The sequence below is a fragment of the Salmo salar genome, chromosome ssa14, assembly GCF_905237065.1.
Source record: "Salmo salar chromosome ssa14, Ssal_v3.1, whole genome shotgun sequence".
In the NCBI taxonomy this organism is placed as follows: domain Eukaryota; kingdom Metazoa; phylum Chordata; class Actinopteri; order Salmoniformes; family Salmonidae; genus Salmo; species Salmo salar.
In genome coordinates, this window is record NC_059455.1 from 73,186,634 (window position 1) to 73,212,146 (window position 25,513).

The window sequence follows — 25,513 nt, forward strand, 5'->3', positions numbered from 1 at the left end:
TGAAGAGCACTTTTTGCTAGTCCTGTCTGTTCCACCGTCAGTGGGTTTGTGCCCATAGGCAACGTTGTTGCCGGTGATGTCTCAGTCCAGCCTCTCACGGCCTATTGCGGATAGTCTGGGCACTGATGGAGCGATTGTGCGTTCCTGGTGTAACTCAGGTAGTTGTTGTTGCCATCCTGTACCTGTCCCGCAGGTGTGATGTTCGGATGTACCGATCCTGTGCAGGTGTTGTTACACGTGGTCTGCCACTGTGAGGACGATCAGCTGTCCGTCGTGTCTCCCTGTAGCATTGTCTTTGGTGTCTCACAGTACGGACATTGAAATGAATTGCCCTGGCCACATCTGCATGCCTCCTTGCAGCATGCCTAAGGCACGTTCACGCAGATGAGCAGGGACCCTGGGCATCTTTCTTTTGGTGTTTTTCCAGAGTCATTAGAAAGGCCTCTTTAGTGTCCTAAGTTTTCATAACTGTGACCTTAATTGCCTACCGTCTGTAAGCTGTTAGTGTCTTAACGACCGTTCCACAGGTGCATGTTCATTAATTGTTTATGGTTCATTTAATAAGCAAGGGAAACAGTGTTTAAACCCTTTACAATGAAGATCTGTGAAGTTATTTGGATTTTTACGAATTGTCTTTGAAAGACAGGGTCCTGAAAAAGGGCCATTTCTTTTTTTGGCTGAGTTTATATGTATAATCATGAAAACTGTAATAATGCAATTTAGAAAGTCATAGTTCATGATCAACCCTGTGAAACGCTTTGGATAAATCTAAAAAGATGACAAGAGCGTATTCATTGTTGTTCAGGGCTGCAAAGACTTTATCTACAAGTTGCAAAAGAGCCATCCATCTCTGTGGAGTTGTTTTTACGAAATGCATATTGGTTCTCATGTAGAATACAGTGTTGATTGAAATATTTCAACATTCTCTTAAACACCAATTTTTCTAGGATTTTTGAAAAACATGGTAGTACAGATATTGGGTGATAGTTTCTAAACTATCTGGAATAACTTTGGACATTTTCAAATCTTTAGGAACAATACCAGTTTGCATTATAAATGTTCCGGAACTCCAATTTGAGCAGCAGCAGCTGAAAAATGAGCTCCTACAAATATTGAAATTTACATGGTTTTTAGAGTGAAGTACATCGGAAAAAAGCAAAAGAAAACTGCAAGACTGAATAGGAGAAAAAACAAGCAACAAACAAAGAAGATAGGCTTTTGAAAAATAACTAATATTCATAAAATTGTAGTTATCTTAGCTAGCTGAATTGTTTACCAGTTGCTAAGCAGTTGCTAGGGACTCTTTTGGAAGAAGCTAGCTAGCTAACGAAGAACAACAAAGAATATCTAGTTAACAGAAGAAAAGAAAGAGAAAATCAGGACAGAAGAAAAAGGATATCAAAGTGAAACAGTTCTCTAAAGACACAAGAGACAATAATACAAGAAACAACACTTCTGTAGCTTGTCAACTATGTGTCTGTCTATCCCTGTTCTCTCCCCTCTGCACAGGCCATACAAACGCTTCGCACCGCGTGGCCGCTGCCACTCTAACCTGGTGGTCCCAGCGCGCACGACCCACGTGGAGTTCCAGGTCTCCGGCAGCCTCTGGAACTGCCGGTCTGCAGCCAACAAGGCTGAGTTCATCTCAGCCTATGCTACCCTCCAGTCCCTAGACTTCCTGGCGCTGACGGAAACATGGATTACCACAGATAACACTGCTACTCCTACTGCTCTCTCTTCGTCTGCCCACGTGTTCTCGCATACCCCTAGAGCATCGAGCCAGCGGGGTGGTGGCACTGGAATCCTCATCTCTCCCAAGTGGACATTCTCTCTTTCTCCCCTGACCCATCTGTCTATCGCCTCCTTTGAATTCCATGCTGTCACAGTTTCCAGCCCTTTCAAGCTTAACATCCTTATCATTTATCGCCCTCCAGGTTCCCTTGGAGAGTTCATCAATGAGCTTGACGCCTTGATAAGTTCCGTTCCTGAGGATGGCTCACCTCTCACAGTTCTGGGTGACTTTAACCTCCCCACGTCTACCTTTGACTCATTCCTCTCTGCCTCCTTCTTTCCACTCCTCTCCTCTTTTGACCTCACCCTCTCACCTTCCCCCCCTACTCACAAGGCAGGCAATACGCTTGACCTCATCTTTACTAGATGCTGTTCTTCCACTAATCTCATTGCAACTCCCCTCCAAATCTCCGACCACTACCTTGTATCCTTTTCCCTCTTGCTCTCATCCAACACTTCTCACTCTGCCCCTACTCGGATGGTATTGCGCCGTCCCAACCTTCGCTCTCTCTCTCCCGCTACTCTCTCCTCTTCCATCCTATCATCTCTTCCCTCTGCTCAAACCTTCTCCAACCTATCTCCTGATTCTGCCTCCTCAACCCTCCTCTCCTCCCTTTCTGCATCCTTTGATTTTCTCTGTCCCCTATCCTCCAGGCCGGCTCGGTCCTCCCCTCCTGCTCCGTGGCTCGACGACTCACTACGAGCTCACAGAACAGGGCTCCAGGCAGCCGAGCGGAAATGGAGGAAAACTCCCTGCGGACCTGGCATCCTTTCACTCCCTCCTCTCTACATTCTCCTCTTCTGTCTCTGCTGCTAAAGCCACTTTCTACCACTCTAAATTCCAAGCATCTGCCTCTAACCCTAGGAAGCTCTTTGCTACCTTCTCCTCCCTCCTGAATCCTCCTCCCCCCCCTCCTCCCTCTCTGCGGATGACTTCGTCAACCATTTTGAAAAGAAGGTTGACGATATCCGATCCTCGTTTGCTAAGTCAAACGACACCGCTGGTCCTGCTCACACTGCCCTACCCTGTGCTTTGACCTCTTTCTCCCCTCTCTCTCCAGATGAAATCTCGCGTCTTGTGACGGCCGGCCGCCCAACAACCTGCCCACTTGACCCTATCCCCTCCTCTCTTCTCCAGACCATTTCCGGAGACCTTCTCCCCTACCTCACCTCGCTCATCAACTCATCCTTGACCGCTGGCTACGTCCCTTCCGTCTTCAAGAGAGCGAGAGTTGCACCCCTTCTGAAAAAACCTACACTCGATCCCTCCGATGTCAACAACTACAGACCAGTATCCCTTCTTTCTTTTCTCTCCAAAACTCTTGAACGTGCCGTCCTTGGCCAGCTCTCCTGCTATCTCTCTCAGAATGACCTTCTTGATCCTAATCAGTCAGGTTTCAAGACTGGGCATTCAACTGAGACTGCTCTTCTCTGTGTCACGGAGGCTCTCCACACTGCTAAAGCTAACTCTCTCTCCTCTGCTCTCATCCTTCTAGACCTATCTGCTGCCTTTGATACTGTGAACCATCAGATCCTCCTCTCCACCCTCTCCGAGTTGGGCATCTCCGGCGCGGCCCACGCTTGGATTGCGTCCTACCTGACAGGTCACTCCTACCAGGTGGCGTGGCGAGAATCTGTCTCCGCACCACGCGCTCTCACCACTGGTGTCCCCCAGGGCTCTGTTCTAGGCCCTCTCCTATTCTCGCTATACACCAAGTCACTTGGCTCTGTCATATCCTCACATGGTCTCTCCTATCATTGCTATGCAGACGACACACAATTAATCTTCTTCTTTCCCCCTTCTGATAACCAGGCGGCGAATCGCCTGATATGTCTGTCAGACATATCAGTGTGGATGACGGATCACCACCTCAAGCTGAACCTCGGCAAGACGGAGCTGCTCTTCCTCCCGGGGAAGGACTGCCCGTTCCATGATCTCGCCATCACGGTTGACAACTCCCTTGTGTCCTCCTCCCAGAGTGCTAAGAACCTTGGCATGATCCTGGACAACACCCTGTCGTTCTCCACTAACATCAAGGCGGTGACCCGATCCTGTAGGTTCATGCTCTACAACATTCGCAGAGTACAACCCTGCCTCACACAGGAAGTGGGGCAGGTCCTAATCCAGGCACTTGTCATCTCCCGTCTGGATTACTGCAACTCGCTGTTGGCTGGGCTCCCTGCCTGTGCCATTAAACCCCTACAACTCATCCAGAACGCCGCAGCCCGTCTGGTGTTCAACCTTCCCAAGTTCTCTCACGTCACCCCACTCCTCCGCTCTCTCCACTGGCTTCCAGTTGAAGCTCGCATCCGCTACAAGACCATGGTGCTTGCCTACGGAGCTGTGAGGGGAACGGCACCTCCATACCTTCAGGCTCTGATCAGGCCCTACACCCAAACAAGGGCACTGCGTTCATCCACCTCTGGCCTGCTGGCCCCCCTACCTCTGAGGAAGCACAGTTCCCGCTCAGCCCAGTCAAAACTGTTCGCTGCTCTGGCACCCCAATGGTGGAACAAGCTCCCTCACGACGCCAGGACAGCGGAGTCAATCACCACCTTCCGGAGACACCTGAAACCCCACCTCTTTAAGGAGTACCTGGGATAGGATAAAGTAATCCTTCTAACCCCCCCCCCCCCTTTAAAGATTTAGATGCATTATGGTAAAGTGGTTGTTCCACTGGATATCATATCAGGCCTCCAGTGGGTCTCTCCAGCCTGGTCTATCCTGTGCCTCCTCCACGGACCAGGCCTCCAGGGGGTCTCTCCAGCCTGGTCTATCCTTTGCCTCCTCCCAGGACCAGGCCTCCAGTGGGTCTCCCCATCCTGGTACATCCTGTGCCTCCTCCTCGGACCAGGCCTCCTGTGGGTCTACCCAGCCTGGTGAGTCCTGTGCCTGCGCCCAGAGCCAGGCCTCCTGCATGTCTCCCCAGCCTGGTGAATCCTGGGCCAGAGCCGCCAGAGCCGCCCGCCAGTCCGGAACCACCAGAGCCGCTCGCCAGTCCGGAGCCGCCAGAGTCGCCCGCCAGCCGGGCGCAGACAGGGTCGCCCGCCAGCCGGGCGCAGACAGGGTCGCCCGCCAGTCCTCCGGCGCAGCCAGGGTCGCCCGCCAGTCCTCCGGCGCAGCCAGGGGCACCACCGAAGTTGGCTAAGCCGAGGGTGGAGCGGGGTCCACGTCCCGCACCAGAGCCGCCACCGTAGGAAGGCCCACCCGGACCCTCCCCTTTAGAGTCAGGTTTTGCGGCCAGAGTCCGCACCTTTGGGGGGGGGTACTGTAATGCCCTGGCCATAGAGAGGGTTTTTTGTTCTCTATTTTTGGTTAGGCCAGGGTGTGACATGGGTGGGCGTTCTAGGTTTCTTTTTCTATGTTGGTGGTTTTCTTTGTTTCGGCCGTGTATGGCTCAATCAGGAACAGGTGTAGATCGTTGTTGCTGATTGGGAGTCATACATAGGCAGCCTGTTTTTCCTTTGGGGTTTGTGGGTGAATGTTTTCTGTCTAGGTTTGTTAATCCTGACAGGACTGTTTGGCTGTCATTCCTTGTTGGGTTTTCTTTTTGTATAGTGTTGATTCGTTTATTAAAATCTTTAATATGAACACATCCTCCGCTGCACCTTGGTCTCAATCTGACAACGGCCGTTACAGGTGAATATATACGTTAGAGGCTCAGTAATGGAGGAAGACACTGATTTCACCAGGCACCAAACTCATCATGACCTGCTGCTGATATCTTTAAGTTACCAATTAGCTCCATCACATCAGGAGACTCAAACTGAAGCAGAGAAGGGAAATGTCCCTTAATGTGATCCAAGGGAGTTCCTTCAGTTTTCTCTATTTTCTTTGACAGAGGAACTCACATTCACAAAAAGTTATTCAATTCACATGAAATAACATCAGGATCACTATAGCTCTTATTTCCAACAATACATTGAGATGGAATAGTTGTAGATGCCTTTTTCCTATTCAACAGTTGATAGATGATTTTCCAAGTTGACTTTATATTATTTAAGGATTCTTGGAATTGTTAGAAAAAAATATATTAGGTGTGTAAATGTTTTCTTATACTTTTTCTAAAGTGCAGAATTTGAGAGGGATTTGTGAGAAACTATTTCTACAACTAGTTATTTTTGTTGAGACCGGTTGGAAACCAGGGATTCCAGAACCCCTCTGCTACTCTCTTACATGATTTACTAAGGGAAAGCAGTGGTGAAATACAGAATTGAAAGATATGAGAAAAGTCTGCTAAGCAGACTCCACATCGGCTGATTAAAAACATTTTCCCATGAAATATCATCAAACATCTTAAAGTGGTCACAATTACTTTTGTTAAATATTCTACCCTTAATGCTACTAATCATTCCCATCTGTTCATTTCTAGCTCCCAAAGATAAGTGGAAAATTGGAAAATGGTCAGAAATGTCATTATAAAGTATACTTACCTGTATTAGCCACATTATTCAAAGAATTTGTAAAGATATGATGAATAAGAGTGTCAGATGAACTGGTCACTCTGGTGGGCTTATAGACGAGGGAATACAGATAGCTGCCATATAAAGTATTCAAAAAGTCATTTCAGTTAGTGGTTCCCACTTCTAAACATGTTTATGTTGTAATCACCTAGAAAACACATTTTATCTTCAATATTGTCATGACGTTGGCCTGTGGGTAAGGTTTATGACCCCCACCCCATAAATACCTTTCCCCCTTCCCCTCTCTTACTGACCCTACTGAAGGACTGCTGTCCTGTTAAATATAGAGAGTCTGGGAACATCAAACAAATGTGGAAAGGTACCACATATTTTGTTAATAAAACCAGTTGGAAATATGCTTGGGAACGTAATGAGTATGTATGTCAGTTCGGTTGTCATCTGAGACATTATGACTGATGACAGGACGACATAAACTGTATCTGAGAAAGTATACACCCTCTAGTTATCAGAGTAACATGGAATTGTTATGCAATTGAAATGTTTGATATTGAAAATGTTTTTTAGGAGATGAAATGTAATTTTAGCTTCCAAACGAGAGAATTGGGTTTTCATAAGGAAAGTGCCCTGCTCGATCAGTGGCCCAACCCTGTGAAGAGACATGGGTTATAAACGATGAAACACCTCCCTCCCCCTCTCCACTATATAATCCTTTGACGAAAAGATAACCAGGTAGTTCCAGTACTGGAGGTCTGCAGCCTCTACGTTAGAAGGACACACATGTCAAGTCAACTAAGCCAACCTCGGCGTGAGCTATGGTATGAACTGGTATGAACTTTGAGCTTATTCACTACAGAAGTGCTACTTCCTAGCCGTTGAGTTAGCAGCGGCCGCTGTAACGTGGGCTAGGAAAGGACGGACGACGGATCCAGTCTAACAACCAGACGAAGATACCACCACGTATCCAATCGACCACCATTGACATTCTTCCGAAAACAGGGAGATCTGTTGGCCAACCCGGCCAGCATCTACGACCAATCTACCGAAGCGCAGCTCAGAGTAAATATTTATTGCATTTTCCTTTTCCAAATGGGCGGTAATTTAGAATGCATAAGATAATGTATTTACGATAGCATAGCTGCTGTTTCTCTGTTCCTAAATCTTCCCGCTCTTTCATTCAAGCCCAACCCCCTTTCCTTTGTGTAACCAGCCGTCATATCTGTTCCGTCTACTGGGACGTTTTCTGTATGACATCATTTGTATTCTGTGTATTTGTAATTCAGTGTGATTAGTTAGGTATTTAGTAAATAAATAATTAAACCCAATTTTGTATTGCTGATTCAACTTGTTAGCCAGGGTTCGTGAAGATAGCCAAGAACTTGTAACTTTCATTATGAGACTGAAAATAAAACAAGTGTTAATATTGACTGCTATCGATGTAAAATATTACAAAGTATTTTAAGAGTTTATTCAGAAGATAACAGCTCTATAAACGTTCTTCCGTGGTGCCCCGACTTTCTAGTTAATTACATTTACATGATTAGCTTAATCAGGTAATATTAATTACAGAGAAATCATTTTACAAGTTAGCATGTCATATCACTTAATCCGGCATAGCCAAAGACACGACAATATTATACCTCATTCCGTCAGTAGAAGATGCCTGGTTATTCTTTAAAAGTCCTTTCCTCAGAATCTTAACCTGTTAGGGCTAGGGGGCAGCATTTGCACGTCTGGATAAAAAAAATGTACCCGATTTAATCTGGTTACTAATCCTACCCAGTAACTAGAATATGCATATACTTATTATATATGGATAGAAAACACTCTAAAGTTTCTAAAACTGTTTGAATGGTGTCTGTGAGTATAACAGAACTCATTTGGCAGGCAAAACCCTGAGACATTTTCTGACAGGAAGTGGATACCTGATGTGTTGTATTGACTTTAAACCTATCCCATTGAAAAACACAGGGGCTGAGGAATATTTTGGCACTTCCTATTGCTTCCACTAGATGTCACCAGCCTTTACAAAGTGTTTTGAGTCTTCTGGAGGGAGATCTGACCGAACAAGAGCCATGGAACGATGATGTCCCATTAGACACCTGGCGCGAGTTCATGTTGGGTACCCTCGTTCCAATACGTTATAAAAGAGTATGCATTCGTCCACCTTGAATATTATTCATGTTCTGGTTAAAAAGGCCCTAATGATTTATGCTATACAACGTTTGACATGTTTGAACGAACGTAAATATATTTTTTCCCCTCGTTCATGACGAGAAGTCCGGCTGGCTTAGATCATGTGCTAACAAGACGGAGATTTTTGGACATAAATGATGAGCTTTTTTGAACAAAACTACATTCGTTATGGACCTGTGATACCTGGAAGTGACATCTGATGAAGAGAATCAAAGGTAATGGATTATTTACATAGTATTTTCGATTTTAGATCTCCCCAACATGACGTCTAGTCTGTATCGCAACGCGTATTTTTCTGGGCACAGTGCTCAGATTATTGCAAAGTGTGATTTCCCAGTAAGGTTATTTTTAAATCTGGTAAGTTGATTGCGTTCAAGAGATGTAAATCTATAATTCTTTAAATGACAATATAATATTTTACCAATGTTTTCTAATTTTAATTATTTAATTTGTGGTGCTGACTTGACTGCCGGTTATTGGAGGGAAACGATTTCCTCAACATCAATGCCATAGTAAAACGCTGTTTTTGGATATAAATATGAACTTGATAGAACTAAAAATGCATGCATTGTCTAACATAATGTCCTAGGAGTGTCATCTGATGGAGATTGTAAAAGGTTAGTGCATCATTTTAGCTGGTTTTATGGTTTTGGTGACCCTGTCTTTGACTTGACAAAACATTACACACAACTCTTGTAAATGTACTGTCCTAACATACTCTAAATGTATGCTTTCGCCGTAAAACCTTTTTGAAATCGTAAAACGTGGTTAGATTAAGGAGATGTTTATCTTTCAAAGGGTGTAAAATAGTTGTATGTTTGAAAAATTTGAATTTTGACATTTATTTGGATTCAAATTTGCCGCTCTTGAAATGCACCTGCTGTTGATGGAGTGCACCACGGGTGGCACGCTAGCGTCCCACCTAGCCCATAGAGGTTAAATAAGCATGCCCCATTCATTTTTTTTTAACCAGGAACAGATATAGCCCGTGGTTCACGCCAGACCTGACTGACCTTGACCAGCACAAAAACATCCTGTGGCGCACGGCATCAGCATCAAATAGCCCCCGCGATATGCAACTTTTTATGGAAGTTAGGAACCAATATACACAGGCAGTTAGGAAAGCAAAGGCTAGCTTTTTCAAACAGAAATGTGCATCCTGCAGCACAAACTCCAAAATGTTCTGGGACACTGTAGAAGAATGGAGAATAAGAGCACCTCCTCCCAGCTGCCCACTGCACTGAGGCTAGGAAACACTGTCACCACCGATAAATTCACAATAATTGAGAATTTCAATAAGCATTTTCTACGGCTGGCCATGCTTTCCACCTGGCCACTGGTCAACAGGCCTGCACCCCCCACAGCAACTTGCCCAAGCCTCCCCATGTCTCCTTCACCCAAATCCAGATAGCTGATGTTCTGAAAGAGCTGCAAAATCTGGAGCCCTACAAATCAGCAGGCCTAGACAATCTGGACCTTCTCATTATAGAATTATCAGCTGAAATTGTTGCAACCCCTATTACTAGCCTGTTCAACCTCTCTTTCATATCGTCTGAGATCCCCAAAGATTGGAAAGCTGCCACGGTCATCCCCCTCTTCAAAGGGGGAGACACTCTAGACCCAAACTGCTACAGACCTATATCTATCCTACGCTGCCTTTCTAAGGTCTTCGAAAGCCAAGTTAACAAACAGATCACCGACCATTTCGAATCCCACCGTACCTTCTTCGCAATGCAATCTAGTTTCCGAGCTGGTCATGGGTGCACCTCAGCCACGCTCAAGGTCCTAAACGATATCATAACCACCATCGATAAGAGACAATACTGTGCAGCTGTATTCATCGACCTGGCCAAGGCTTTCGACTCTGTCAATAACCACATTCTTATCGGCAGACTCAGCAGCCTTGGTTTCTCAAATGACTGCCTCGCCTGGTTCACCAACTACTTCTCAGACAAAGTTCAGTGTGTGAAATCGGAGTGCGTGTTGTCCAGACCTCTGGCAGTCTCTATGGGGGTGCCACAGGGTTCAATTCTCGGGCCAACTCTTTTCTCTGTATACATCAATGATGTCGCTCTTGCTGCTGGTGATTCTCTGATCCACCTCTACGCAGATTACACCATTCTGTATACTTCTGGCCCTTCTTTGGACACTGTGTTAACTAACCTCCAGACGAGCTTCAATGCCATAAAACTCTCCTTCCGTTGCCTCCAACTGCTCTTAAATGCAAGTAAAACTAAATGCATGCTCTTCAACCGATCGCTGCCCACACCTGCTGCCCGTCCAGCATCAATACTCTGGACGGTTCTGACTTAGAATATGTGGACAACTACAAATACCTAGGTGTCTGGTTAGACTGTAAACTCTCCTTCCAGACTCACATTAAGCATCTCCAATCCAAAATTAAATCTAGAATCGGCTTCCTGTTTCGCAACGAAGCGTCCTTCACTCATGCTGCCAAACATACCCTCGTAAAACTGACTATCCTGCCGATCGTTGACTTCGGCGATGTCATTTACAAAACAGCCTCCAACACTCCACTCAGCAAATTGGATGCTGTCAATCACAGTGCCATCCGTTTTGTCACCAAAGCTCCATATACTACCCACCACTGTGACCTGTATGCTCCTGTTGGCTGGCCCTCACTTTATATTTGTCGCTAAACCCACTGGCTCCAGGTCATCTATAAGTCTTTGCTAGGTAAAGCCCTGTCTTATCTCAGCTCACTGGTCACCATAGCAGCATCCACTCGTAGCACGCGCTCCAGCAGGTATATTTCACTGGTCACCCCCAAAGCCAATTCCTACTTTGGCCGCCTTTCCTTCCAGTTCTCTGCTGCCAATGACTGGAATGAACTGCGAAAATCACTGAAGCTGGAGACGCATATCTCCCTCACTAACTTTAAGCACCAGCTGTCAGAGTAGCTCACAGATCACTGCACCTGTACATAGCCCATCTGTAAATAGCCCATCCAACTACCTCATCCCCATACTGTTATTTATTTTTTTGATCCTTTGCACCCTAGTATCTCTACTTGCACATTCATCTTCTGCACATCTATCACTCCAGTGTTTAATTGCTCAATTGTAATTATTTCGCCACTATGGCCTATTTATTGCCATACCTCCCTTATCTTACCTTATTCGCACACACTGTATATAGACATTTTTTCTTTATTGTGTTACTGACTGCACCTGTACATAGCCCATCTGTAAATAGCCCATCCAATTACCTCATCCACATACTGTTATTCATTTTTTTGATCCTTTGCACCCCAGTATCTCTGCTTGCACATTCATCTTCTGCACATCTATCACTCCAGTGTTTAATTGCTCAATTGTAATTATTTTGCCACTATGGCCTATTTATTGCCATACCTCCCTTATCTTACCTTATTCGCACACACTGTATATAGACTTTTTTTCTCTATTGTGTTATTGACTGTACGCTTGTCTATTCCATGTGTAACTCTGTGTTGGTGTGTCACGTCCTGACCAGTAAAGGGGTTATTTGTTCTTATAGTTTGGTCAGGACGTGGCAGGGGGTATTTGTTTTATGTGCTTCAGGGTGTGTTTGTGTATGTGGTCATGTAGAGGGGGTATTTGGTTTATATGGTTCAGGGTGGTTGTGTATGTAGAGGGGTATTTGATTTATGTTTTCCGGGTTTTTTTGGGTTATCGTTCTATGTTAGTTTATTTCTATGTTCTGTCTAGGCGTTTGTATTTCTATGTTTTGGTAATGGGGATTGGGGCCTTCAATTGGAGGCAGCTGTCTATCATTGCCTCTGATTGAAGGTCCTATATTTAGGAGTGTGTTTGTTTTGGGAATTGTGGGAGATTGTTTCTTGTTTTGCTGTGTGCCTGACGAGACTGTCTAGTTCGTTTGTTTTTGTATACGTTGTTTTTGTTTTTCCTTCTTCACTAATAAAAAGAAGATGAATATACATTTTCCCGCAGCGTTTTGGTCTACACCCTACGACACCCGTGACAGAATCTCCCACCAAACACGGACCAAGCAGTGGAGGAGAGAGCAGCAACAAATGGACTGTCGGGAGTCATGGACCTGGGAGGAGATTAAAGCCGGAGTGGGCCCATGGAGGAAGGCAAAAGATGACCGGGAATGTTACAGGGGAACACGGTTGGCGTTCAAACCGGAGAGGCAGCCCCAATACATTTTTTTGGGGGGGCACATGGGTAGTTTGGCTGGGCGATGATTAAGCCCCAAGCCAAATCCCGGTGCTTTTGTTAAGCAACCTTTGACTGGACAGGTCCCGTGCTTCGGGATAATGCGTACTGTGGCGAGGCCAAGTATCTTCAGGCCGGTGTGCGCAGTGCCAGCGCCCCGCATTTGCCAGGGGGAATTGTACGGGCGGTGCCAGTCCTGCGCTCGAGACCGACCAGTGCGCCTCTACGGTCCAGTGTATCCTGCTCCTCACACTAGCCCTGAGGTGCGTGTTTCCAGTCTGGCACATCCAGTACCAGCACCACGCACCAGGACTCCAGTGTGTCAGCCCAGTCCAACTCGTCCTGTTCCTGCTCCTCGCACTAGCCCTAAGGTGCGTGTTTCCAGTCTGGTACCTCCACTACCAACCACATGCATCAGGCTTCCAGTGCGTCAGCCCAGTCCCAAGCTTTCGACGACAGTGCCTCATCCAGAGTGTCCGGTAACAGTGCCTCGTCCAGAACTTCCGGCAACAGTGCCTCGTCCAGAACTTCCAGCAACAGTGCATCGTCCAGAACTTCCGGCAACAGTGCCTCGTCCAGAACTTCCGGCAACAGTGCCTCGTCCAGAGTGTCCGGCAACAGTGCCTCGTCCAGAGTGTTCGGCAACAGTGCCTCGTCCAGAGTGTCCGGCAACAGTGCCTCGTCCAGAGTGTCCGGCAACAGTGCCTCGTCCAGAGTGTCCGGCAACAGTGCCTCGTCCAGAGTGTCCGGCAACAGTGCCTCGTCCAGAGTGTCCGGCAACAGTGCCTCGTCCAGAGTGTCCGGCAACAGTGCCTCGTCCAGAGTGTCCGGAACCAGGAGAGACGGCCCACTGTCCGGAACCAGGAGAGACGGCCCACTGTCCGGAACCAGGAGAGACGGCCCACTGTCCGGAACCAGGAGAGACGGCCCACTGTCCGGAACCAGGAGAGTCGTCCCACAGCCCGGAGCTCCCAGAGTCGTCCCACAGCCCAGAGCTCCCAGAGTCGTCCCACAGCCCGGAGCTCCCAGAGTCGTCCCACAGCCCGGAGCTCCCAGAGTCGTCCCACAGCCCGGAGCTCCCAGAGTCGTCCCACAGCCCGGAGCTCCCAGAGTCGTCCCACAGCCCGGAGCTCCCAGAGTCGTCCCACAGCCCGGAGCTCCCAGAGTCATCCTACAGCCCGGAGCTCCCAGAGTCCTCCTACAGCCCGGAGCTCCCAGAGTCCAGTCCAGGGTCTAGAGTGACTGGCCTCAGGCAGAGGTATGCAGTGGGGGTGGTTTGGTCAGGTAGGGGATTAAGGCCTGAGCCTAAGCCACCTCCACTGTAGGAGGTTTGGGGAGGGGGGGGTGTAGCACAGGAGCCGTCGGTGACGGCAGCCACCCTCCTTTCCCTCCCTTTAATTTAGGGGTTTATTTTGGGTGTATTTTTGTTGTCAGGTGCATCCGGGTTCTGCACCTTTGGGGGGGGGGGGGGGGGGGGGTACTGTCACGTCCTGACCAGTAAAGGGGTTATTTGTTCTTATAGTTTGGTCAGGATGTGGCAGGGGGTATTTGTTTTACGTGGTTCAGGGTGTGTTTGTGTATGTAGAAGGGTATTTGATTTATGTTTTCCGGGGTTTTTGGGTTATCGTTCTATGTTAGTTTATTTCTATGTTCTGTCTAGGCGTTTGTATTTCTATGTTTTGGTAATGGGGATTGGGGCCTTCAATTGGAGGCAGCTGTCTATCGTTGCCTCTGATTGAAGGTCCTATATTTAGGAGTGTGTTTGTTTTGGGAATTGTGGGAGATTGTTTCTTGTTTTGCTGTGTCATGACGTTGGCCTGTGGGTAAGGTTTATGACCCCCCCCCATAAATACCTTTCTCCCTTCCCCTCTCTGACCCTACTGAAGGACTTGAATAGCCTGTGTTAAATATAGAGAGTCTGGGAACATCAAACAAATGGGGAAAAGGAACCATATTTTGGTAATAAAACCAGTTGGAAATATGCTTGGGAACATAATGAGTATGTATGTCAGTTCGGTTACATTTACATTTGAGTCATTTAGCAGACGCTATTATCCAGAGCGACTTACATTTTATTTCTCCGTACCGGTCCCCGTGGGAATCGAACCCACAACCCTGGCGTTGCAAACACCATGCTCTACCAACTGAGCCACACGGGTCATCTGAGACATTATGACTGATGACAGGACGACATAAACTGTACCTGAGAAAGTATACACCCTCTAGTTATCAGAGTAACATGGAATTGTTATGCAATTGAAATGTTTGATATTGAAATTGTTTGTTAGGAGATGAAATGTAATTTTAGCTTCCAAATGAGAGAATTGGGTTTTCATAAGGAAAGTGCCCTGCTTGATCAGTGGCCCACCCCTGTGAAGAGACAGGGGTTATAAACGATGAAACACATCCTTCCCCCGCTCCACTATATAAGCCTTTGACGAAAAGATAACCAGGTTGTTCCAGTACGTGAGGTCTGCAGCCTCTACGTTAGAAGGACACACAGGTCAAGTACAGAACTAAGCCAACCTCGGCGTGAGCTTTGGTGGCGAATGGTATGAACTTTGAGCTTATTCACTACAGAAGTGATACTTCCTAGCCGTTGAGTTAGCAGCGGCCGCTGTAGATGTGGGCTAGGAAAGGACGGACGACGCATCCAGTCTAACAGACGGACGAAGATACCACCACGTATCCAATTTACCACCAGAGACATTCTTCCGAGGACAGGAGAATCTGTTGGCCAACACGGCCAGCATCTACGACCAACCTACCGAAGCACAGCTCAGAGTAAATATTTATTGCATTTTCCTTTTCCAAATGGGCGGTAATTTAGTAATGCATAAGATAATGTATTTTCGATAGCATAGCTGCTGTTTCTTCGTTCCTAAGTCTTCCCGCTCTTTCATTCAAGCCCAACCCCCTTTCCTTTGTGTAACCAACCATGATACAGGTTCCGTCCACCGGGACGTTTTCTGTATGACATCATCTGTATTCTGTGTATTTGTAATTCTGTGTGCTTAGTTTATTTAGTAAATAAATAATTAAACCCAATTTTGTATTGCTGATTCAACTTGTTAGGCAGGGTTCGTGAAGATAGCCAAGAATTTACAACTTTCATTATGAGACTGAAAATAAGATAAGGGTTAATATTGACTGCTACCGATGTAAAATATTACTAAGTATTTTAAGAGTTTATTCGGAAGATAACGGCTCTATAAACGTTCTTCCGTGGTGCCCCGACTTTCTAGTTAATTACATTTACATGATTAGCTTAATCAGGTAATATTAATTACAGAGAAAGGATTTTATAGGTTAGCATGTCATATCACTTAATCCGGCATAGCCAAAGACACGACAGCTGTGTGCCTGACGAGACTGTCTAGTTCATTTGTTTTTGTATACGTTGTTTGTGTTTTTCCTTCTTCACTAATAAAAAGAAGATGAGTGTACATTTTCCTGCTGCGTTTTGGTCTACACCCTACGACACCCGTGACATGGTGTTTGTGTCGCACTCCTTTGCTTTATCTTGGCCAGGTCGAAGTTGTAAATGAGAACTTGTTCTCAACTAGCCAACCTGTTTAAATAAAGGTGAAATAATTTTTTACAAATAAATTATTAATCTAAGGTTGATGCAAGGATATCAATTAAATTACCAACGTCAGAATTAGGCGGCCGATAGATGCATTCAATTACCACAAGTTTACCACAAAAACAATTAACAGGAGGACATTTCTATGAAAAGAGATTCCAACATCAATGTTATCAGGTCCTCTATATAGTATACATATACTGTGGGGGAGGTTAACCCTCTTCCTCAGGAGATATTGTTTATGCATGGTTGTGCTCCAACCCTGTGCTGACATACCTGAAACTAGTCATGGTCATCAGAAAATACGTGTGTTAGATTAGGGTTGGAGGGAAAGCCTGCAGGAGAAGGGTTGGGCATCCCTGATATACAGAGTATATTCTTACCTCTGTCTGTATCATGTTGATGCGTCTGGAGCAGAGGGTCTTGACACAGTTGTAGATGTCCACCACTCCCTCACACTCTGCCATATCCAGCATGACGTCCAGTACGATGTAGCAGCCTGTTCTGCCTGCTCCCATACTAACACAGAGGAGAGAAGTCAGGGGTTAGGAGTTGGAGGTTAGAGGTCATATCCAGCATGACGTAGCAGCCTGTCCTGCATGCTCACGTACTAACACACAGAGATGTCCGGGGTTAGAGGTCAACAAGGTCAAAGAGGTGAGGGTATAAGCTCAGGAGCGAGAGACCATCTATAGGCTAAGCTACACCAAAAACGATAAGTATAAAATAGAGCAACACTGCATCACTCAGAGACAGGATGTGATGTAAGACGGTCCGTTACCTGCAGTGGACAACCACGGGCCCAGCGTCGGGTGGTGTGGAAGCCTTGACCCGTCGTAGGAAGGCCAGCAGGCCCGTGGCATGGTAGGGAACACCATGCTCTGGCCAGGAGGTGAAGTGGAACTGACACACCTCATGTTTGGCTGGGTAGCCCCTCTGGAGAGGAAAATACAGAAGGTCCAATGAATATCATTATCAACAAACAGACACCTAGTAGGACATTTATTTAGACATCTCTATTCAAACATGCATATTAAAATGATTCATTATTTGTTAAGATATCAATGCCTTTATAAAGGCTGTGTGAACAAACAGTAAACAAAACACTCTCAAATTGGATGTGATCCCAGGGGCCAATACATATCCAAACAATGTATTATTTGTTAGATCGGACTTTGACTATTCGCTCACCCGCTCCATAGCAAAGGTGCGGACGGTGTACTCGGCCAGTGTTTCCGTTTTCAGCAGTGTGATCTTGATGTCTCCATAGAGTTCACTGTCCTCGGGCCAGTACTTACAGCACTTCATCTGAACACACACAGAACATTTGGACTTTAATCAGGGTCAACAGTCAGTTACAGATTTAGCTGGCTTAACTCTAAACCAATGTTCAAGAGAAAAATCAATACAATACAGTAGCCCGTGACAATCTATATTTCCTGTTTACATCTAGAAAAGGTGGAAGACTTAATGGTTGTAATCTGGCTGTCATTTCAACCAGTTTTGCCCACTGGGTTGTAGACGTATTATACAAAGCTAGTTCATTCCGCTGGTAGTACTTATATTGTCCTATGCAAAGAGTGAGCCCGCAAAGGCACAGAAAGATAATCCTACCCTGCCCACTTCCACCAGTTTAGTGATCATGACAATACTGAAGCAGTTCTCCTGCCACACCATCCTCCAGAAGTCATAGATCATCTCTTGCTTGGGACCTGAGGGGGAAGAGAGGAGGATGAGGAGGAGGTGGAGGGGGAGTAGGAGGAGGGGGAGGAGAGGACAAGGAGAGAAAGGGGAGGCGGTGGATGACAGGAGGAAAGACAGAAAGAGGTGGAGTAGGAGCATAAAAGGAAGGGATAGAGGAAGGAGAAATGGGATCATAAATCAGTAGAAATAGCAGTGATAACCATCAGGGTCGGGCTGGTAGAAACCATGCGAGAGACGAAAGTAACAGTGTGTCATTTTATGAACTATGGCTCTCCACTCCTCTCTTTCCTCTCCCTGCTCTCCTAGCGTCTGCTGGTAGAATGTCATTTCAATACGCTCACAAATCCACAGCTGTTGTGCAAACAACAAACGCCATCGCTGTCTTCTTTCTCCGGCGAGGCGCGACACAAATCTCAGCTCCTCGGCACGCATTGGCAGTTTCATTGATTGCATTATACGGTGAGCTTGATGATATCACACACCTCTATGTCATACCATAGATAATGTAAGGCTGAACAAATACCATGGCTTTAATGATAAACATACCCATCCATACAGTATATCATACCTCTGGTGGGTATCTGATTATTTTCCATTCATAAATGACATTTTATTTGTGTTGAGAGCTAATGTTAGGGTGTATCATGGCTTTTGATGATGAAAACACTCATTCATTCCAACCTTTGTTATCGCTGCACACACAATGCATTCATTCAATCTGTTTCCAGGGGCCTACTATGGTGCTGTAGTTAGCATAGATAAGACCGTTGTCAAGGAGAAGGTCATTCTTGATCACTCATGTTCAGTTATAATAGCTATTTTGCATTCGCTTTGTTTCCCGCTTTGTTCCACCCCCCTCTCTCATTCGCTTTGTCTCTTATAAATAAGCCATATGATCAAATACAACCAAGGCGGTTGTTGTTTCCGCAGTGTTTTTCACAGTTTGCCTTAACATGAAGCCTCCACAGTGGATGCTACTTGAGATGCCTAGCACCTAGCCCCCACGTAGTGTCTACTGTATTATTAATATGACGACATGTTGTTTAATTTCCAGCAGCACTCCTCACTGAGGGCCAGAGGGCCCGGGCTGTCAGAGGAGTGATAGATAACGATGCATCCTCCCAGGGCACATCTGTATGCTCAGCGTAATGTTGCTGTGTGGACACAGGGCTTCAGAGCAACACTCCTCCACTACCTCCTCCACCTCATACTTGGAAACCAGTTTCGCTCCAGGCACCTGCCTACACACACACCTATACATACAGTATATACATACAGTGCCTTCAGAAAGTATTTTTGTGTTACAGACTGAATTTAAAATTGATTAAATTGATTAAATTGAGATTGTGTGGCACTGATCTACACAAAATAACCCATAATGTCAAAGTGAAATTTTGTTTGTAGCAACATTTTGAAATTATAAAAAATGCTAAAGCTGAAATGTCTTGAGTCAATAAGTATTCAACCCCTTTGTTATGGCAAGCCAAAATAAGTTCAGGACTAAAGATGTGCATAACAAATCGCAAAATAAGTTGCATGTACTCATTCTGTGTTAAATAATAGTGGTTAACAGGATTTTTGAATGACTACACCATCTCCGTACCCCACACATACAATTATCTGTAAGGTCCCTTAATCAGGTAATGAATTTCAAGCACAGATTCAAAGACCAGGGATGTTTTTCAATGCCTTGCAAAGGGCAGCAGCAAATGGTAGATGTGTAAAAAAATAAAAAAAAAGCAGGTGCTAAATATGTGACCCTATTCAGGAAAATAGGCATATCTCGCAAATCACGACTTCACAGGAGTGCCGTTTGAACGTTAAAAAAATATGTTTTTTTTTATCTAAATGCATTTTCTTTGGCAGAAATGCCTTCTTGAACATGTGAACTTTCATGTGCCTTAAAACAAACTTGTATGCCATCTGTAAATATGAATAAAATTGTTAAATTATGAGCCTTGTTGGTTAAGCCACAGAAAAAGTGAGCAACCTTTCCACTAGCCATGATTGGCTGAGATAATGAGTGGGCTGAATATTTCCAGAGAGGAGTTTGGATTGGTCTGCCATAGAAGCTCATCAGTCTGTGTTGGTATTCCTGTCGAATGCGGCTTTTTAAAAAATGTGTTGTGTAGTGGAGCTGCATAAATGTGGCTCTCCACTTTCTGGAGGATCAAGTTTTGAAATCAGTGGAATTAGAGTATGATATCTAAAGAGATGGAGGAAACACCTGTCTCCAGATTACATCTTCAAACTAAGGGCAACCGTGGCATGGCATTCCTGTCAGGGAGACGCGTCCATGCACAATGATGTATACAGGTAAGATAGTCTAGTGTTAGCTAGCTACATTTTCAGATATTACACTCTCTCTAATTTTTAACAGAAAGTGGTTTCATTTCAAGCTAAAGTATACTGTTAGCTAGCTAGCTAACGTTAGCGGCCTGGCTCCTTAGCTGATGTTATCATTCATTTCCCAGAGCTGTTTGCTGTTCTAGTTAGCTTACATTGAACATGGTTGGTTAGCTCCCAGCACTGTGGCATTGTTGGTACAGTTCATTGTTGTTTAACTAGCTAACATTGGCTGGCTGGCTCGTTAGCTAACATTATGTGACGTGTGTGAACTTACACGTTGTTTACCTAGCTAGGTACATTGTTTACCTAGCTAGCTATATGTCTTAAGCTAAAGTGTACTGTTAGCTAGCTAGCTAACGTTAGCTGGCTGGCTCCCTAGCTGACATTATTATTTGTTTCCCAGAGCCGGGTGCTGTTCTAGTTAGAGCCTAATGTTAGCTAGCTAACATTGAACATGGTTGGTTAGCTCCCAGCACTGTGGCATTGTTGGCACTGTTCATTGTTTAACTAGCTGGCTCGTTAGCTAACGTTACGTGACGTGTGTGCAACACCCGTTGAATATGGCCGGTATCAGTAGACGTCTACAAAAAAGCGCAATGTAATTGTTGCCAGCAGAGCTGTTTAGGCTGTTTTCATGCTATCCAGAGGTTAACCTGTTAGGGCTAGGGGGCAGTATTGACACAGCCGGATAAAAAACGTACCCGATTTAATCTGGTTACTACTCCTGCCCAGTAACTAGAATATGCATATAATTATTGGCTTTGGATAGAAAACACCCTAAAGTTTCTAAAACTGTTTGAATGGTGTCTGTGAGTATAACAGAACTCATATGGCAGGCCAAAACCTGAGAAGATTCCATGCAGGAAGTGGCCTGTCTGACAAATTGTGTTTAATCTTGGCTCTTTTTATTGAAGACTGAGGATCTTTGCAATAACGTGACACTTCCTACGGCTCCCATAGGCTCTCAGAGCCCGGGAAAAAAGCTGAACGATATCGAGGCAGGCTCTGGCTGAAACACATTATCGCTTTTGGCAAGTGGCCACTCAGAGTACTATGGGCTTAGGCACGTGCCCGAGTCGACCGAATGCTTTATTTTCTTTCGTCTGTTTACCTAAACGCAGATTCCCGGTCGGAATATTATCGCTTTTTTATGAGAAAAATTGCATAAAAATTGATTTTAAACAGCGGTTGACATGCTTCGAAGTACGGTAATGGAATATTTAGAATTTCTTTGTCACGAATTGCGCCATGCTCGTCACCCTTCTATACCCTTTCGGATAGTGTCTTGAACGCACGAACAAAACGCCGCTGTTTGGATATAACTATGGATTATTTTGAACCAAACCAACATTTGTTATTGAAGTAGAAGTCCTGGGAGTGCATTCTGACGAAGACAGCACAGGTAATAACATTTTTCTTATAGTAAATCTGATGAGTGCTAAACTTGCTGGGTGTCTAAATAGCTAGCCCTGTGATGCCGGGCTATCTACTGAGAATATTGCAAAATGTGCTTTCACCGAAAAGCTATTTTAAAATCGGACATATCGAGTGCATAGAGGAGTTCTGTATCTATAATTCTTAAAATAATTGTTATGCAAGCGTCCCACCTAGCCCATAGAGGTTAACAAATCATCGGCCAGAGCGTCAAGTGCGCGCTTCGAGAGCGAAACGAGATGGGTGGGGCTAAAGCTTAGGGTGAGGGTGTAAACGATGGTGAATGGGTGAAGACAAAGAAGAGCTCTTCACTAGATAGCAAAACATTTTCAAGGCGATTTTCAAAAAAGTGAGTTTACAAGTTGATCAACTTTTTCAAAGCAGAATTATATTCCTATTGTTCCTCAAATGCAGTGTATGATATACCATTTTGTAGCTCTGAGGCTCTACTTTTATCTAATGTAAAAGAAAAACACAATTTCAAATTTTGCTACATCCAGGTGGTGAGTCACATATTCCTTTGAGCATGGTGAAGTTATTATTAATTACACTTTGGATGGTGTATCAATACACCCAGTCACCAGAAAGATACAGGCATCCTTCCTAACTCAGTTGCCGGGGAGGAAGGAAACTGCTCAGGGATTTCACCATGAGGCCAATGGTGATTTTAAAGAGTTTAATGGTTGGGATATGAGAAAACTGAGGATGGATCAACAACATTGTAATTTCTCCAAAATACTAACCTAAATGACAGAGTGAAAAGAAGGAAGCCTGTACAGAATAAAAAATATTACAAAACATGCATCCTGTTTGCAACAAGGCAAAGAAATTAACTTTTTGTCATGAATACAAAGTGTTATTTGTTTGGCACAAATCCAACACAACACATCACTGCATACCACTCTTTATATATACTGAACAAAAATATACAGTTCATATAAGGAAATCAGTCAATTTAAATAAATTCATGAGCCACTAATCTATGAGTTTCACATGACTGGGATAACAAATATAGTGGGGGAAAAAGGTATTTGATCCCCTGCTGATTTTGTACATTTGCCCACTGACAAAGAAAGGATCAGTCTATAATTTTAATGGTAGGTTTATTTGAACAGTGAGAGACAGAATAACAACAAAAATATCCAGAAAAACGCATGTCAGAAATGTTATAAATTGATTTGCATTTTAATGAGGGAAATAAGTATTTGACCCCCTCTCAATCAGAAAGATTTCTGATTCCCAGGTGTCTTTTATACAGGTAACGAGCTGAGATTAGGAGCACACTCTTAAAGGGAGTGCTCCTAACCGCAGCTTGCTACCTGTAAAAAAGACACCTGTCCACAGAAGCAATCAATCAATCAGATTCCAAACTCTCCACCATGGCCAAGACCAAAGAGCTCTCCAAGGATGTCAGGGACAATATTGTAGACCTACACAAGGCTGGAATGGGCTACAAGACCATCACCAAGCAGCTTGGTGAGAAGGTGACAACATTTGGTGCGATTATTCGCAAATGGAAGAAACACAAAAGAACTGCCAATATCCCTCGGCCTGGGGCTCCATGCAAGATCTCACCTCGTGGAGTTGCAATGATCATGAGAACGGTGAGGAATCAGCCCAGAACTACATGGGAGGATCTTGTCAATGATCTCAAGGCAGCTGGGGCCATAGTCACCAAGAAAACAATTGGTAACACATTACGCCGTGAGGGACTGAAATCCGGCAGTGCCCGCAAGGTCCCCCTGCTCAAGAAAGCATATATACATGCCCGTCTGAAGTTTGCCAATGAACATCTGAATGACTCAGAGGACAACTGGTGAAAGTGTTGTGGTCAGATGAGACCAAAATGGAGCTCTTTGGCATCAACTCAACTCGCCGTGTTTGGAGGAGGAGGTATGCTGCCTATGACCCCAAGAACACCATCTCCACCGTCAAACATGGAGGTGGAAACATTATGCTTTGGAGGTGTTTTTCTGCTAAGGGGACAGGACAACTTCACCGCATCAAAGGGACGTTGGACGGGGCCATGTACCGTCAAATCTTGGGTGAGAACCTCCTTCCCTCAGCCAGGGCATTGAAAATGGGTCGTGGATGGGTATTCCAGCATGACAATGACCCAAAATACACGGCCAAGGCAACAAAGGAGTGGCTCAAGAAGAAGCACATTAAGGTCCTGGAGTGGCCTAGCCAGTCTCCAGACCTTAATCTCATAGAAAATCTGTGGAGGGAGCTGAAGGTTCGAGTTGCCAAACGTCAGCCTTGAAACCTTAATGACTTGGAGAAGATCTGCAAAGAGGAGTGGGACAAAATCCCTCCTGAGATGTGTGCAAACCTGGTGGCCAACTACAAGAAACGTCTGACCTCTGATTGCCAACAAGGGTTTTGCCACCAAGTACTAAGTCATGTTTTGCAGAGGGGGTCAAATACTTATTTCGCTCATTAAAATGCAAATCAATTTATAACATTTTTGACCTGCGTTTTTCTGGATTTTTGTATTGTTATTCTGTCTCTCACTGTTCAAATAAACCTACTATTAAAATTATAGACTGATCATTTCTTTGTAAGTGGGCATACGTACAAAATCAGCAGGGGATCAAATACTTTTTTCCCCCCACTGTATGTATCTGTTGGTCACAGATACCTTAAAAAAATAGGGGTGTGGATCAGAAAACCAGTCAGTATCTGATGTGACCACCATTTGCCTCATGCAGCGAAACACATCTTCTTCGCATAGAGTTAATCAGGCTGTTGATTGTGGCCTGTGGAATGTTGTCTCCCTCCCTTTCATTAGCTGTGCAAAGTTGCTGGATATTGGCGAGAACTGGAGCATGCGGTTGTACAGGTCGATCCAGAGCATTCCAGAGCATTCCAACCATGCTCAATGGGTGACATGTCTGGTGAGTATGCAGGCCATGGAAGAACTGGGACATTTTCAGCTTTCAGGTGATGGCTGTGGATGAATGGCACGATAAGGGGCCTCAGGATCTCGTCACGGAATCTACATGCATTCAAATTACCAACAATAAAAGGCAATTGTGTTTGTTGTCCGTAGCGTATGCCTGCCTGCCCATACCATAACCCCACCACCACCATGGGCCACTCTGTACACAAAGTTGTCATCAGCAAACAGCTCGCCCACACAACGACATTCACGCTACGCTCTTTGTCATCTGCCCGGTACAGTTGAAACCGGGATTCATTAATGAAGAGCAGACTTCTCCAGTGTGCTAGTGGCCATCGAAGGTGAGCATTTTCCCACTGAAGTCGGTTGCAACGTCGAACTGCAGTCAGGTCAAGACCCTGGTGAGGACAACGTGCACACAGATGATATTCCCTGAGACGGTTTCTGACAGTTTTTGCAGAAATTCTTTGGTTGTGCAAACCCAGTTTCATCAGCTGTCCGGGTGGCTGGTCTCAGACGATCACGCAGGTGAAGAAGCCGGATATGGAGGTACTGGGCTGGCTTCGTTACACGTGGTCTGCGGTTATGAGGCCGGTTGGACATGCTGCCAAATTCGCTTAAACAAACAAAGGCGGCTCATGGTAAAGAAATGTACATTAAATTATTTGGCAACTGCTCTGGTGGACATTCCTGCAGTCATCATGCCAATTGCATGCTTCCTCAAAACTTGAGATATCTGTGGCATTGCGTTGTGTGACAAACCTGCACATTTTAGTGGCCTTTTATTGTCCCCAGCAAAAGGTGTACCTGTGTAATGATTATAGTGTTTAATCAGCTTCTTGATTTGCCACAACTGTGGATGGATTAGCTTGGCAATGTCACGCTGTGTGTAGAAACGGGCCAAGGCGCAGCATGAGTGTCGTTCCACATCTTTATTATATTGTGAAA

The 25,513-nt window shown here is 45.2% G+C and overlaps 1 protein-coding gene across 10 annotated transcripts in view; it reads right to left on the reverse strand.

Moving 5' to 3' along the window:
- The window catches only part of LOC106570261 (receptor-type tyrosine-protein phosphatase U), a 324,730-nt gene that overhangs the window by 19,675 nt on the left and 279,542 nt on the right, over positions 1 to 25,513 (reverse strand). For all 10 annotated transcript variants that reach the window (XM_014142386.2, XM_014142381.2, XM_014142385.2 and 7 more), the window contains 4 exons: positions 17,791 to 17,888; positions 17,368 to 17,484; positions 16,958 to 17,112; positions 16,560 to 16,695 (listed from right to left, as the gene is read on the reverse strand). In XM_014142386.2, the coding sequence (XP_013997861.1) occupies positions 16,560 to 16,695; positions 16,958 to 17,112; positions 17,368 to 17,484; positions 17,791 to 17,888 (506 nt within the window). The remainder of the gene's footprint in view (positions 1 to 16,559; positions 16,696 to 16,957; positions 17,113 to 17,367; positions 17,485 to 17,790; positions 17,889 to 25,513) is intronic.